Source organism: Cylas formicarius, unplaced genomic scaffold (genome assembly GCF_029955315.1).
Source record: "Cylas formicarius isolate icCylForm1 unplaced genomic scaffold, icCylForm1.1 PGA_scaffold_2__14_contigs__length_35257938, whole genome shotgun sequence".
Lineage (NCBI taxonomy): Eukaryota > Metazoa > Arthropoda > Insecta > Coleoptera > Brentidae > Cylas > Cylas formicarius.
The window spans coordinates 24,849,403-24,867,079 of record NW_026844319.1 but is presented as its reverse complement, the minus strand read 5'-3'; the positions used below and the strand labels follow the sequence as shown (position 1 = coordinate 24,867,079).

Below are 17,677 nucleotides of genomic sequence, written 5' to 3'. Positions count from 1 at the left end.
TGACTTATTGATTTTATTTAAAAAACATTAATAAAAAAAGCATGGTAGCACAAAAGTGCTGTATGGAATAAAGTTAGGTGCCAATATACAGAGTATCTCTTAAATCTCTACCTTTGATATTTTAGGGAGATGTGAATTTAATGCGTAGTACTGAGCTGTCATGAATTTTTAAAGTTCTGTTCTAACAATATCTAAAATTAAACTAACCAAATATGTAACATCGCCCCAAAGGAGCTCCAAAATTAGTATAATTCATTTTAATGGCTTTTAAATATTAACCCATTCGCTACTTCTATCAGTACATAAAATATATTTTCTACTCCCGTCTATAAAATACCTAATTACCCACCGATCTAGAGTGTGGGAAGTGTTACTTTACCAAGTCAGTTTCGTTTCCCATGAATCCGGGCCACTTCGGACATTTCCGGGAATTTACAGCACAGGTTTGGGAGCAATCGGATGTTTTCGGAGTTATTTCCAACGCCTTGAATTTTGACGTTTGTCACATCTGACGGTTAATGTATTCGTGTTGTTTTGCGAATATGTACCCAAAAACTAACGGTCGTAGAAAAAGTATAGTATGCAACACGTTCGGTAAACTTTTTAACTCACTCGTTTATTAAAAATTATTGGGCTTGAAACTTCGGCCAGTCTGAATCTCTAGTTGCTTTATACTAGATGTTGAACCACAGTATAGAAAATTATATTTAATTTGAAATTAAGGCATATTTTCTGTTTGAGGTATTAGATTCCCCACATTGTTTCGAGTTGTCTTCGTGAATAGGTAATTAAACAAATTTTGTCACCGGCCTGTTTAATATTAGCTTTACCGGCCCATCAAAAGTCACATTTCCAGAGTCACTAAATCGCTGTTGTAATTCAATATATTATTCCCAAATAGACATCGGTGCACAGTTCGAGTTTACATTCATACACAAAATATCACCATTCCGCATCCTCCCAATACAGCGTATGTATTCTTCCGAACAATGAGGGTACACTATTTACCTGAGGACGTGTATTTACAATATTTATAAAAAAAGAAACTAATCTCGGCGCAGGATTGTGCCCGAATTTATTTATAAAATGTAAGAAATAAATAATCTATGGCGCAAACTGTTTGGAAGTTTTTCAAAACGCATTAACTCTATTTTGCTGACTAAGTGTTTTGGTTCGTTTATATTTTACTAGCCCGGTTGAATTGAAGCATAATACTTTTCTTCGGAAATTATTCGTCATCGACATATGCAGTCAAAAGTTTTTTAGCTAAAGTAAACATATTTGACTTTTAAATCTAAACTTTCTACGAGGGTATTTTGTTTAACGCCTTTTCACATAAGATAAAGGGCTGGGGATGATTCAATGTTAAATATTCAACTGTAACTTCAAAAAGAAGGATTTTAACAAACTTCATCTTGTTGGTTACTTCATCAAATCTATCTTAACTATATAATCAGTTCCCAGTGAGGCTGCTAGAGCGCTCTTTTCGATACTTTAACAAAAAAAGCAACATTTTCTTGTTAGTTAAATTTAAATACAATAATATGAAATTGTTTCATAAAAATTTAGTGAAAACTTATTAAAGGTTATTTAGCCTAGACGCTATTACGCCGGTATTTATTGTTATATATTTATTTTGATACAATTTAAAGTTAAACTTTCAAATTAAAAACGATTAAAAAAAACGTGTGCATAATAATCAATATACAAGTGCCAGGCTATGCAGAATAAGAATTTTTCGTCAGGAATGAAAAACAAATGCCTAAAATCCAATATTAAAATTATGCTTAGACAGTCAGTGTAATTTGTGTTTGTTGTACACAAAAGTAACGTCTTAAGACTATTGACAAGCTGTTTTCAAGTGATATTCTTTTGTTTCTGGTGTAAATTTGAGAAAATTATTGTTTTAAATCTTAGATAGCGTCCCATAGCCATCATGTGGGAAATTTAAAAAAGTTTTCCGCGGTTCTATTTTGACCATTTTAGTAATATCATTTTTTTCCGGAAATCTTGAAGAGGAATATTATCCGATATATAATATTTCACACCATCATTTTGACAGCCTGTATATTGGAAAAATATAAATCTATCAAGTCAGGGGAATAGGCACAGTTTCATTTAAATATTTAAGGATCACATTTACCATATCTAAAACTTCTGTTGAATAGAGACACTAAAAAAATACATATACACAGGGTGATTCATTGAAATATACATAATTTACCTGCATGTACGATAATTGAGCATTAAGCAAGATACAGAGTTTTAAATAGCAATTTTTTTGGGTTATAACTTTAAGATCACTAGGAAGAAGAAAGAAAATTTGATGTTCTATTCACTCAGTCACATCGATTTAATGAAAACGAAATACATAGTTATACCGGGAGCAACATTTCGATATGCAATGTTGGTAATTAAGGGATATTAATAATAATAACAATAATAATCATAATCATAATAAAGCTTGGTTCTCCAACATATTCTGTAGCAAAATATCTAGCTTCCTTATTAAAGCCCTTTACAGGGAAAACTGATAGTTTCGTACTTAATTCCTTTCACTTCAGTGAACAAATAAAAAGCATTACATTAGATTCACAAGATATTCTGGTTAGTTTCGACGTAGAATCCATCTTTACTAAAGTTCCTGTTCCTGAAACTCTCACCAGCATTTCAGGTATTTTAAAATCCGAGAATCTGGAACCAAACCTTCTCACCTAAATTGAAAAATGCTTCTCTGGAATATATTTTTCTTATAACGGTCCAATTTTTGAACAAATGTCAGGAAGAACTATGGGTTCTTCACTATCACCAGTCATCGCGAATATATTTATGGAAGCTTTTGAGAAGAAAGCTCTCGACACCTTTCATCTATTGGGTTGTTCGGAAAGTCATTTCGTTTTTTTTGGAGAACATGAAAGACAGTTTTCGTATAATGAATAAATATTTTATTAAATTATATATTGGCCATTCTGGTCCAACACCTTTTGCCATCTTTCTGGCAGTAACATAATTCCCCTCTCATAAAAGTTTTGGTCCTTGCCGGCAAAAAACTGGTTCAGGTGGTTTTTGACATCTTCATTTGAGGTAAAGGTTTTGCCATCCAAAAAATTTTGCAGGGACCGGAACGAATAGTAGTCGGAAGGCGCCAGATCTGGAGAATATGGTGGATGCTGCAGTACGTCCCATTCAAGCTGTAAAAGTTTTTGGCGAGTGACCAAACTTGTGTGAGGTCTCGCATTATCCTGGTGGAACACAACACCCTTCCTGTTGATTAATTCGGGCCTCTTCTTTTTAAGTGAATCATTCAATTTGTCCAGTTGATGAAAATAGACTTCTGAATTAATCGTTGTATTGTCCGGCAAAAGCTCAAAAAAAACGATTCCTTTGACATCCCACCAAACGGAGAGCATCACCTTTTTTTGGTGAATGTTGGCTTTTGACACGCTTTGAGCCGGTTCATTTTTTCTGCTCCATGACCTCTTGCGTTTAACATTGTTGTATGCAACCCATTTTTCGTCCCCAGTAATAATCCGCTTCAAAAATGGATCATTTTCTTGACGTTTGAGGAGCGAATCACACACGTCAACGCCACGACACAAATTTCGCTCCGTAAGGACATGGGGCACCCACACATCGAGCTTCGAGGTTAAGCCCATGCCTTTCAAATGGCCATAAACAGTCGAATTCGACAAATTTAATCTCTCACCGATCTCTCGTGTGGTTATTCGCCGATTTGCATCAACTAATGCCTTTATCGCATCTTTGTCAGCTTCGACCGGCCTTCCAGACCGTGGTGCATCTTCGGCATCAAAATTGCCGGATCGAAATTTTGCAAACCAGTTCTGGCACTGGCGTACTGTTAACACGCCTTCTCCATACACATCCGTCAATTTTTTTCTCGCTTGGACAGCATTTTTACCTTTTCTGAAGTAAAAAAGTAAAATATGACGAAAATGCTGCTTATTGCTCTCCATATTTAAAAGGGCACCAACCAAAAACTACTGCGTAGAATTAATAGAACTTTTTCACACACAAGCCTTGCAATATCAGCTCTCAAGACATATAATGGTTATGCGGCTTAAGTGTGAAGTTGGTTTCGAAAAAACGTAATTAAGTCCTCTGACGGGAAAAAACGAAATGACTTTCCGAACAACCTTATAAAACCAAAATTATGGAAACGCTACGTCCATGAGACTTTTATTATTTGGCCGCATGGTCAAGAAACCCTAGTAGATTTTCTTAGACATTTAAACTCTATACACCCTAACATACATTTTACCATTGAAATAGAAACTAATAACAACCTCCCATTCTTAGATATTCTTATTAACATATAATCAGACCTAACATTGGGTCGTTGTATTTACAGAAAACCTATGCAGATCGATACCTTGAAGCATTGTCACATCAGCATTCGGTCCAAAAATCATCGGTTATTAACTTTCTTGTATACAGAGCCGTAAAACTATCTCAGACTAAGTCATTGAACCCAGAATTAAAACACCTTACTTCTGCTCTTCTCTCTAATAATTTCTACATTAAAGATTTTAAGCGTTCCATCACAAAATACACGTCACTACAATCTTCCAATAGCAATAAAGCCGAAAGCAAACTCACATTTGCCAATGTTGTCCTTCCTTACATTCAAAATATCACTGACCACATATCAAAAGAAATATAACGTCAAAACCAGATTTACCACACAAAAATCTCTTCGATCGGTCAAAGACAAAATTTCATTTGAGATGCCAGGAGTTCCATGCGTATGCGGCAAAAAAAAAAACAACTAGGCTCAAAGAACATGAAAGAGCCTTAAGACTAAGACAAATAAACTTATCAGCAATTGCCTAGTACAATCACGACACAACTGCAATTCTTGCATGTAATCAATTCTTCTACCAAAGAAAATTCCGAGAGTCTATAGAAATCTATAAGGAACCTAACAATCATAACAGCGACTTTACCTATCACCAAACCACTTAAACAATATAAAAGCAGGTTCAGAGTAAAATACGAGCCAGTTTCAGTCATACTCTGAAGAAGCGAAAAGGATGATTGGCGGAACGTCAGCAACTTCGACTCAGCAAAAACCGACGCAGGAGGAAACCAGAAGTTTTATAAAAAGTATCATACTAAAGCCTTTATTTTTCTTATTGAAAAAATGATATTGCAATTAAAAAAAGAGTGTAATTGGAGTGGTGAGGTCTAGCTTGCCGCTACTTATATCTAAAACGTAGGCATTGAAAATTTGGAACCCCCCAAGGAAGTACTCTGTATATAGAGGTAAAATGTGTACACTTGGCAATGAATCATGCCTGCATTTCGATCGTTTAGGTTTTGATCCTCATTTCATAGTTCAATTGGTTATATTATTAAGGATTTTAGTCTGAGATATGGTCAATTTCAAAATTGCAAAATAAAATTTTTGTGGCACTTTTGATTATTCTAAGGTATTTTTTATAGACTAAATAAGGTTTCTTGCAAAAACATTTGTTATTATAACAACTAATCAATCTCAATAAGTACCACTTTTCGGTGGCTACACTTTAATTAAATAAACTTGGGTGAATTTTTTCCGCACAATCCAAAAAATTACAATATGTATCCGATTGTAATAGTTGATATATAAAAAAAAGTTCTACTAAAACATTTACGGCAAGTATTAAAAAAATTGAATGAGATTTTTCGTACTCATAAAGCGAATCTAACGAAAGCGTTACAAATTAACAAACTTTTAAAGTAAAAATCCTTTGTTTTGATTTTTTGCACCGCTTTGGGAAAATAAGTTTGAGTTGACTATGCAAATTGCACTTTGGGGAAAATTCGCAAACTTTTACCCAAATTTGACAATGCAAAAAACCTAGAGGGACGACGGTTAGTTTTTTGTATAGTCTTTTAATACGAAACTCCGCATTTAAAACCCAAAAAATAGATTTTTTATCACAAACGTAAATTTTAATGTGACCATCCATAGGACATTGAATCAAAAGCTCCAATTTAACGATCTATCATCAAATTCTTAATTTATATATTTAACATTATGCGTCAGCGCAGCGACGAATATGCAATACGTATTCCATTAGTCCGGCATATTAAATTTTCATTTTCAGTGTTAGCCGTGGCGTGAAATATGCGGTAAGCGCAAAAATGAACATTTTCGAAATTAATTAGCTCACGTTATTTAGGCACAGCGCGTTTTCATATTAACAATACGAGCAGTAAAACGAACGCTCGTAATCGATTGAAAAATTAAAAACCGAGCACTACGCTCAAAGCTTTTAGACTTGCGTGTATCGACCGATAAAGAAATAAAGGTGCGCTGGATTTTCTAAATAAAATGATTAAGGCAAATAACTAACAATAATTTGAAACTTTTCCATGGGGCGCTATTTGTTCGAAACCCTTATTTTAAAGGGAGTTTCAGAATTTTGGATAAGAAAATTTTATTGCTGATTCTACGTCTAAAATGTGAAAAAAATTGGAATATAGATGTATATACACATATATACATATATGTCCCTGATGTTTTAGAAAAAAATGCTGCATATGTAACTGTAACTCATCTTGATACTGGTGAGCCGTTTTCAATACTTTTGAAATAAACCACAGAAAACGGAATAGTTTAAACACCGCGTATCATGAAAACGAAGTATTTTTTACCTTTTTTACATTAAAATTTCTGATATATGCATTTGCCCTTATATTTTCTTCAAATAATTCTGGATCAACCTGCATGGGTTGAGTAATACCGGATCATTTTGCTTTATACGATCCGCATCTGTCCCGATATGAGTCCCCCTCTTTTCAGTACTTTACAGTATTTTTATACTTCTTGAACTATTCAACCGATTTTCGACCCATCTTTGGTCTTATTTGAAAGAGCTTATGGTTTTCTGCTTATTTGTTTATTGGCCTCTCAGAGCGCTCAAGATCTAGTTTTTGACCAATTCTAAGCATATATAAATCGTGAACTAAGATTCGAAGTGTTGTTACAATTATCTAGAGGAAACCAAAAGTATTGAAATGTTTATGTGATTAATTCTAGTCGACTTCTGGAGCAGTGTTAACAAGGCAATACTATCCTCGTTTTTTGTGAAACAAAAGATGCCGTTTTAAAACAATCCTAGCTGGTTTTGCCTTTGAGATACAGAGCGACACAGGAATTTTGGCCATTTCAGTTACTCTTTGTTTTTTAAATCCCCGTATCATATTGAGATGATAACTACGGAATTTTATAAATCTGTTTACGTAGTTTTTGGATACGCGGCAAAATTAAGTGTGTTAAACTGGAACAACCTGTATATATATATATATATATATATATATATATATATATATATATATATATATATATATTTATTTTATTGCACCTTTTATAAGTTTTTCAAAAATGTGTATTTATCTAGATATATTTTCTAAATACATATATTTTGTCATTTTAAAATATATGGTTAGTTAACGTATTATTTTATTACGAAAAATAGAACAGAACGTAGAAAGTAGTAACTTAAAAAACTGATTTTTACCAGCTATCAGACATTTACGATTTCTTCTTTGGGCGTTTACTATAATTGTCCAGGGTTTTGAATTCATAATTCAAGGGCGTATTCAGGTTTTTTTATAAAATGTACGTTTTGAAGTACAAGCTATTTTTAAAGAAAAAACCATATATATATTTTTTTATAAAAATAGAATTTTGCTTGTTGATTTGCTTCTCCAAATTTGAACAATATATTAAAAAAAAATTTATACATTATTGTCATATGTCCATTTCATACAAGCCCACTATAATTTTTTTTTTGCAATTTATACATCAATCATAGAACATGTTCACTTATTTTATATTCTCTAGTTTGTATTTTTTTCTGTTAATAATAATAATGATAACAATATTGTTAAGTGGAAAAAAATTAGGAAAGAATTAGCATGTTTTCTAAAATATCGAGTGTTTATTTAAAATGCAACCTATAAGAAGCCCAATAAATTTTAAAAAATATATACCGGGTCTCTATTTTAAAAACGTAACTTTGGCTTTGTATCTTTAAAAAGATACCTTCTACAAAAAAACCAAACGAAGTATAGCACTGGATTGTACGTTTTTTTTTTCAATAAACCATTACCATACAGGGGTTTAAAATATAAAGGGTAACTGAAATGACAAATTTTCTGTTCTGAATCTCAAACACAAAGCCAGCTATCATTGCGAAAATCGCATCGCTCTATCCCTATAAGAATAGTTATCTCAGTTGAGATGCCTTGCGAAAACAACATTGTACAATTAACTTGGTAGCTTCAGAAATAATAAAGATATTTTCGAAGTTACGCGGAAGAGAAAAATACAAGTCAATTGAGAGTAGATACAGTGCAACACTTATTCCGTTTTTCTACACCATTATAACACGCACAATACAAAAAAACACATTCAATCGCTCGATCGTAAATGATTAATGGACACATCAATGATTTGAGGACAAATATTTTGACCCTTACCGATGGGGAAATGTATCCCTTCGGCTGGGTCTCGTCTTGGGCCAGCGGAGCCATCGCTGCCATCTGCTGGTAGTTTTCATCGCTGGTTACTCCTAAATCCAAAAGTCGACGTTGGGAAGAGGGCGAGCCTGGTGGTGGTGGACCCTTGAACCGAGCAGAAAAAACAGAATAAATAGTTGAATTTTACTAAATTTATGTTGTTGTAACTTACAAGCTTACAAGGTCGTTATTTATAAATAGACTCTGACAACCAAAACGTTGATCAGAGCCTTTACATATTTGGAGCAGCCAGTTATAATTTTTGATTAAGTTACTGAACATATGAAGGCGAGAGTAGCTGGCCATTGGGTAAGGTTTAACGTTATTTACGTTGTTACGGATATTAAAAATCCTTAACATTTTTAAGGGGCTGAATATGAAATGCGGTATTATTTCGATATTAATAATCTAACAAATGCTAATATAATCATTTGTTTAATTTAAATGGAAATAGAATCACTTTTCAACTCTCAATTTTACAACAATAATTGGCCACTGTATGTTTTTTAGAATTAAAGTTGAAAATAATATACTAAAAAAAACAAAATAAAATCATTCAAATAAAATAAAAATAAAAATTTTTCTGTAAAGAAAATGTACATTCCTCGGAGCCATGTAAATTTAAATTGATATTTACTAAAAGGTCGTTCTTGATTCATTGTAAACTTGACCTGTTCCTTTCATTTCGCGATTTTAGATTCATTATCTCTCCATAAAAGCAGATGTGACAGCAGTAGGGGGCAAAAATGCGAACTTAAATAATTTAGGAAAAGCATTTTCTGAAACCTGAAGTTGTGTTTTCAATTTTGATCCTTGCTTTTTTCGACACATTTTATTGCAAACGATTATTTCAGAATAAATTTCGTTCATATTATGTTTCATTTTTTTCTTGAAGTACACTTTTAGTAATAGAAACACGATTACCAAGACTCTATTAAGCATTCCTCCTGCCTGATACCTCATGAAAACTTATTTTCTTCTATCATTGTCTGTTTGAAAATGGTAAAATGTATAGACCGAAATTTTTGAAATGATTTTTGTTGAAGATATTTTTTTTTACGACTTTCACATCGCAAGCAGAGAGTTTCGGTAACGGTTACTGCCAAACATCATAGATCAAATTCTGAAGAAAAAACAATACCACAATTTATTAAACAGGCTTTTTCCACGAGTCAAAGAAACTTCTAAGCGTCTAACTTCTTAAGTATACATAATATAAAAGTAGTTTTTAACAATTCATTACGAAAATTAAATGAAAAGTTATGAAAAGTTAAAAAATATAAAACTTCTAATGATTGTCCCAAATGTTTACAACCCAAAGAGGAAGATGTTTTAGTAAAAGCTTGATTCCAATTATGCAATTCATTTAAGAGAATGTAAATTTTGAAAATAAAGGACACAAATTAAATTTAATTGAGTTTTTAAAACTAACAAATCAATAAATTCAAATATTCTTATATTAATGTTTTAAGTCCTAGTAAACATATTTTTGGTTAGTTTTTATTTTTTGACTTCGAATTGCTTTTTCACGTTTTACTAGTGTAATTGCTATGCTTCTTAAAGATTCTTCGATCTTCGATATTCCAAGCTGCATTTATCTTTAAATACTACCCGTCAAATATTTAAGTAAATATTTCTATGAAAATTTTTATTTCGGCAAAGTTGTTGGAATTGCTATAAAAAAGGTAATACTTTTTATATTTTGAAATAGACGGTCATGACAAAGGCATCCCTTCCTACATTTAAACTGCTTCACTTTTTTTACGATTTTATTTACGAACTTTAATCCTCGAGTAATTTATGACGACATTTATGGTCTCTTTATGCCGTTACGAACCTCGTTAGTTGGAAGACACGGTGTCGTGGAAGAGTTGCTCCTTCGATGCCTGTTCGGAAAATGATCGAAATTCCTGTAACACCCCATACCCGTCTGGGCAGGATTTCTGCCACCACCGCCTCCAGTTGTGGACTCCCCTTCGGTGCTGTTTCCGTCAGCGTGAGACATATTATGGCCTGCACACACACGCAACGTTTCGTACACAGATCGCGAACATCTTCATGGCGGGAAAACACTGATTTTTATAGTGGCAGTTTTGTGTGGAAGATGTTCTTACACGTCATAGGCGTGTGTATTTTCTACGAATCTATGTTCGCGTAAAGAAAGCTATATCGACGCCTAGAGGCAGCCACTTTCCTTACGTCGACATATAGGAAACGAAAATTCTAGAATGCACTACGTAAAAACTAAACGTAAACACAATGTTACAAAGCGGCACATATGTCGTAGACACTAGTTGGTATAAACGTGCGCAAAGTGACGTAATATAAAGCATGCTTCGCCAGTCGATTAGAGAACGGTCACGAATGTTTCCGAGTGCTTTCGTTTGCCCCTATAAGGGCGCACTTGTCACCTGCGGAAGAAGAAGACACAGAGGTTGGAAGTCGACCCCACAAGGAACCACCGATGCAAATTGATGAAAGTAGATACAGCCTTGTGTTGTTGTTAATGGAAAAAAAGGTACCGTTAACTTTAATTTGTGGGATCTAAAGCGCCAAAGTCGTGTTGTAAATAATATTCCACGAAACTATAACTTCTTATGACGTTGATGAAGATGGTGTACACTGTGTTCCAAATTGCTTGTAATCACAATTATTTATCGGGAACCAGCAGAGATAGAACTGAAGAATTGCATCATCTTAAAGAGAGAAAAAAGGTCAAAGACTACAGGATGTGTTCTAGTTAAAGAATACCATGTTTAGTCTATATCTCTAAAACGGTTTGTCTAAAAATTTTATGGACTACACCACTGGATTCTACGCAAAACTTTTCCTTTCATTTTTTATCTCCGAAACGAAACAAAGTGGCATAATTCTGTTTGCGACGTTCAAAAGTAATTTGGGACACGGTGTACACGCAATTAAACTGAATTCAATTCAACCCGAATAAACCACTGCACATTTGAAAAAAAAACTTGCCAGTGTAGGAGATGCAGTGCAACAAAAATCAAGTATTTAAGTGTGAACAATAAATTTTCGAAAACACATCCAAGCGGTTACTTTGGACCTTGACAAGGAAACAGTTCTACCAGAGTTTACGAGATTTTGTAACTGCAGCGCAGAAAATTAAATGAGTTAAATTTTGAGAAATCCCACTTTCACCAGTTTGAGCGTGGTTATCTTTCTAAAATTATTAATTTTTAAATTCGAATATTATTTCAGGTTTATAGAATGAAAGATATCAATACATGCAACTAAACCACCTTAATATCTAAGCAGCTAATCCTATAAGCGAGCATTTGGTATTATTTACTTTTTTTTTAAATAATCACCGCCATTCCGAATTCTCAAATCCATTTTTTGATTAATAGTGGAAATAATAAAAATAGGTACACTTACTTATCGCAGGCTCGCTTTTTGTGAATAAGCATGTTATTAATATTACACAGGACACTTTTTGGTATAACTTCGTAGCCAAAGTTTTGTTATAATATAAATTTATTAGTTGACCACAACTTGCTGAATTACGCTGAAATAATTATTAAAGGATGGCTTAATAAATTAATCGTGTTTTTCTTTTCATTGTTTAAATATTAATTTGTCTGAAAATATGGCCAAAAATGGAAGGTAAAAGTTTTAGGCTCCACAATTTAATCCTGATTTATTTCGGCAAAAGTTCCAAATTGTTTATATAATTTGAATTTGCACCTAAAATTTCAGTTATAAAATGGATAATTAGTCAACTGTTTCATTGACAATGTTGTTGTCAGGTCATTTGAAGTTGAAGCACAAAGTTCGACATGCTTATCATGCATTTATCACGACAAAATAAACAGAGAATGCAGATAACAATTAATATGCTAGGCAAGGCAAACCGATATCTCACCTGTATCGACTATAACATCAATCAGATCCATACTCTTGGCGAAAGCGTCTCTCAAATTGATATGATGAAACGAGACGATACTTCCCTCCCTTTTGGCCCTCTCAAGCGCTTCCCTCCTCTTCAGGGCTTTTTCGCGCCGCATTTGATTCTTATAAAACTCGGCAAAATTGTTAACTATAATGGGGATGGGCAACGCGATCACCAACACACCGCAGATACAGCACACACTTCCTATAACCTTCCCTAAGGGTGTAGTTGGATAAATATCACCGTATCCCACCGTTGTCATTGTGATACCGGCCCACCAAAATGTCTCTGGTATACTAATAAACTTAGTGCCTGGCTCTTCTTTCTCCGCGAAATAAGCCAGACTAGAAAATATCAACACGCCCATGGCGAGAAAAAGCATCAACAGACCCAATTCCTTGTACGAATTCCTCAAAGTGAATCCTAACGATTGCAGCCCGGTCGAGTGTCTGGCTAGCTTTAATATCCTAAGTATCCGCATTATTCTGAACACTTGCACCACCCTACGAACGTCCTGGAACTGATCCGTTGCATTCTTATTCGTTTCTAACAGGAACAGCGACACGAAATAAGGCAATATGGCTAACAAATCGATGATATTGAGACCACCCTTGAAGAACTTCCACTTGTTCGGCGACGCGCTGAACCTCAGAATGTATTCCAAGGAAAACCACGTAATACAGACAGCCTCCACCATCGCCAGTTGCGGGTTGTCTTGGAAATTGCCCTTTTCATCGTTCACCTGCATACTCGGGATCGTATTCAACGTCAAAGCTATGGTCGAGAGCACTATGAATAAGATGGAGACGATCGCTATCACCTGGAAGACATACGACAATGCTACATAGGGATGAAAGGCGATTTTGTCCAAATTCACACTTATTTACGGTATTTCAATTTAACTTTTTTTGGAAGTGGAGTTTTAATTGAGCAGCGAGGGAAATATGAGGATGCTTTACGCTATCAGCTACTTGTAAGTAACACAAAAACTAATTTTATTAAACTAATAATGAGACGTGATATCTATAACATTATAATCGGTTTTTAAATTAAACTCGTTTAAAAAAAATGTCGAATGAGCTACATGAAAATGTGTGAAAGTAATTTAATTAATATTAACACGAAACGGAATCTTGTAAGGCATCTAAATAGCGCAAAATGCAAGGTGCTACGGGGAAAAGATATAAGATTGATACAAAATACATGAAAACAGTTTTACGAAGAAGTAGAAAAAGATGAACTAGAATTAGTTATTAAAATTTCAGTACGCTATTGTTTTGCAAGACAACCGACAGATATCATTATTTTTTAAAAATTCAAACCAAAAAACAAATTTCATTTTGTATTATTAAGAATATTGGCAATATTGTGGTTTAAATAGTTGCATTTATCTCGTTAAATGGCTGATTTGATCGTTTGATCTTAAATCAATTTTTAAAAAAGTGGTTATTTATTTGAGATATTGACTGAAATCAAATTTTGGACTTGGATTAAAAAACATTGTACCATCTCCATAAGAAGATTTCCAAGATATTTATTCTCGCTCCTTCTATTTCATTTTCTTCAGGTACTTTATACAGGTTGGCTCATTACTGCGAATTCTATTTTATAGCTTTATTTTCTCTCTCTTCTCTTTTAAGTCTCCGTAACCAGTTGTTTTAGCTAAGAATAAAATGCAAAAGTTGTCTATATGAAAACGTTGCATTAATTAAAATTAGTTTCCATTATATAGAGTACCTCGCCATAGCTAACTTTAATATTTTCTAAAATTTTTAGTTTTTTAGATAGTAGATATTTTGTAGAAATGGATTTAACCAAATACTAAACGTTTCTGTGTAAATTTAATTATCAGAACAAATACTTGGCATACCAGATATCAACATCAAGACATTTTATAGTTCAACTTCAATTCGAATTTAAAAACTGTACTTTAACATTCTTCCCAAAGTTTAAATGAATTTTTAGCCGGGTTTACTAAATTATTTACATTCTGAAATAATAATTCTAGTAACTAGTTCCAACGTTGACTAAACATACCAATTTATAAAAATAATTATGAGTAGTCTTAATCTAACGGCAGCATTATTTCGGTAACAATGAAAATTTCAGCAGTTATTTTCAGTTGTTAATTTAAAATTTCATTATTTTGTTTTAACGCTTTTAAATTTAATTCGATATTAAAAAAAATGTTGTATGCAACTATTGCAACAGATATACACATGTTACACTGGTTCCACAAATTTCTAATGATCGTCAGTAATGAGCTACCCTGATATGTGTCCAATGACAAATATCAATTTGGCACCTATTACGTCCAAGTGTGATTAATGTCGATGGACATTGAACGACATCCAGCCAACCTGCAATATGTACAGCAAGCAAGGTCACACTTATCCAATCCATTTTCTTTCTTTGTAATGGTAAAAAATGCATTATTATTAAAAAAAAACGAATTGCAACTTATTCAGTTGTGTCCAGTTTAATTCAACTTTAAAAGAATTACTATTAATAATTAATAATAATTATAAAAGCAACTTGTATTTGACTATTTAGATACTTATTAGTATTAAACATTTTTGGCGCAAAGCAGCGTTATAGCTCGTAAAAGCGACAGCGCTGAAAGATGAGAAAAAGGTTACATCCAATAAGTAAGCAGAAATAAAAGTGCAAAATTAGTAACAAAAAGTGTTAGGTGTATACGCCAGGCAAATGTTAACAAATACGTGAAAAGAGGTCCTGAGATAGGAAGCAATGTACAGATAGCTCGAATCCGATTGTCAATTATAACTAGCCTAGCCTGGCAAACTATTTTCAGTATGCTAGTATGCTATGTACACTACTTCGCGGGCTTAATTAAATTAATTTTCAGTTAGTAATGTTCTAAAATCTACTGGAACCTATGGAAAATCCATTGCGCAGGCTTCAAGTTTGCGTTATGTTCGATTTAGGCAATGGTTACTCAAAATATAAAGAAGCGAATTAGCGTAACTTTAATATCATTCGCTGACCAGCACGAGATCGTTTCTTAATAAACTTCAATTATTCTAGATGGCGCTGAAAATAGTCGCCAAAAAAGACTATTTTATAATAGACGGCGCATTTTGGATTCGCTTGTTTAGGGTAAAGTTGATCATCGCGTATGCCCATCCACCATTAAAAACAAAAACGACAAAAGCTGGATGCTTTCGAACAAAATCACACATATCTTCATTTCCCAATTGCAGATGACATCTAGAACAGTTATTTTAGCAGATCATTCAGTACAGTATTCGATGTTCGAATTATGGATTGTTTGAAAATGTGTGACAATCGACAGTGAAATGAAGCGTCTTCGAACATCGAATAAAGGAACATTTAACATGGAATAAGCCAATTATTCTTTAAGTCACAAAATTAATTCATTTGTAATCACCAAAAATAAGTTTAAAATCGGAATTAATGCTTTGCATATTTACAGAAATGTACAAGAACAGTGCCGATTTTTTTCATGATTTGACATGGTGACTTCCAACATTTAAGTTTTGTTACACTTTGTACACCGGTTATCTAAAACTAAATTAACTTTTAACATAGATAAAAAGTCACAAATCAAATGTTTGCTGGCACTATTATTTGCTCTTTCTCGATTGAAGGTTGTCGTGTCATTTGTTGTTATCTTTTTAAGTGAACCCTTTTTGTTCATTTTTTTTGTTAAAGCTAGGATTTGAACTAAAATTACATAATTATCAATTCATACATATGAGTTAAAAGTAATGTTAATGTCAGTTGATGTTAATAACAATTTAATAATTCGGTGACGTAAATATACCGAAATATATTTTATTTATTAATTATTATTTATTTTTTGGTTTGTTTTTAAAATCTTCCAGTACCTACCTAGCTGCCTAACAAAGTTTTTCTAGTAATGACTTTTCTCAAACATTTGTATATTTAAAAATTGAGAACAACGAAAAATTAGGCTGACAAATATTTTACTTTTTACACTGTTTACTTAGGGGTGTTCTATACATTCCTGTGAAATCAAAATTTTGTTGTATACTTTCTTATTGTATTATTATTAAAAGTATTCACAAATTTTTCCCACATCTGCCGTGGCAGTAGCCATTTCATTAATTTCTTCAACCAGTATAAATGAAAAGTTAAAAAATGCCCCCAAAAACAAAAAACTGGAACAGAAATCACGCTTCCTAAATCAAAAAAATTACCAGATAAAATTTTATGAATTGTCAAAAAATTTTTTTCACCGATAATAAAAATAAATCCGATTTTTACCCAAACCAAACCGAGGCAAGTGTGTTGAGTTTATAATCAAATTTCAGATCATTTTTCAGAAGTGTTTAGGAAAAACCCTTGTAACATTAAAAATACCGTGCACCAATTACATTTTAATTATAAATACCCAAAAATTCGCCTTTCCACTTACTCTGGCCGCTATCGATGTCGTAGGCTTCTCTAGCATGTCCCAAAGCCACTTTTGCCACTGCGAGCACTGGTCTTCGCCGAACTCCTCCTCGTCCCTCTGCCTCAACGACTCCGCCTCTTTCCTCATCTCTTCGTGGACGTGCTCCTTACGCTGATGGTATTTATGTTGACAGCACGATTCCAAATAGAGTTCGTCAACCTAGGGACGGTGTAATAAAAAGAAGAATTTAAATTTAATTTTATCTTACCCCCCAATACTCCAAGTCGTCGCTAAAAGCCAAAACACACATTTCGTCTACAAGATGCAGTTTACCGGTGCGATAGAAATTTAATATAGACGAGAAGGATTTTGGATGCCTATCGAAGAAATACTCGTTATCTATGAGCGAGTAGTCATCGCACAACTCGCTCAGTGCTTCGTGGGTGTTGCAGTCCCGTAATCGCCCCAGTCTGGTGTGAGGGAGTCGATCCAGAGTACGCCAGAGTACTTCGTGTTTCACTCCCCCGACGTTGATCACCACCCGTCTGTTTAACGCCTGAAACAGTAATTTATTTGACCGCAGGCAGGCATTAGCAGAAAAGTTAATCTTATGAAATTATTCCCTAACCATTACATTCTTTAGTAGATTGAAGAATCCCAAATTAGATGTAAGATTCAAGATTTTGAAGGATCTATTGTGACTCTCTCTATAGCTGTAGAGCTTTATCTGGTGTCTGATTAGAATCCATAGTTTCGATGGTGGCTCCTTGGTGTAGTTCATTGCCTCTGGTTTGGTTATGGCCACGTACTTTCGATATGCCATCACATTGGCTATA

The 17,677-nt window shown here is 33.6% G+C and overlaps 1 protein-coding gene across 7 annotated transcripts in view; it reads right to left on the bottom strand.

Moving 5' to 3' along the window:
- The window catches only part of LOC132698811 (potassium voltage-gated channel protein Shab), a 130,663-nt gene that overhangs the window by 28,685 nt on the left and 84,301 nt on the right, over positions 1–17,677 (bottom strand). For all 7 annotated transcript variants that reach the window (XM_060665117.1, XM_060665124.1, XM_060665122.1 and 4 more), the window contains 5 exons: positions 17,110–17,397; positions 16,863–17,060; positions 12,413–13,259; positions 10,367–10,542; positions 8,491–8,634 (listed from right to left, as the gene is read on the bottom strand). In XM_060665117.1, coding sequence (XP_060521100.1) covers positions 8,491–8,634; positions 10,367–10,542; positions 12,413–13,259; positions 16,863–17,060; positions 17,110–17,397 — 1,653 coding nt within the window. The remainder of the gene's footprint in view (positions 1–8,490; positions 8,635–10,366; positions 10,543–12,412; positions 13,260–16,862; positions 17,061–17,109; positions 17,398–17,677) is intronic.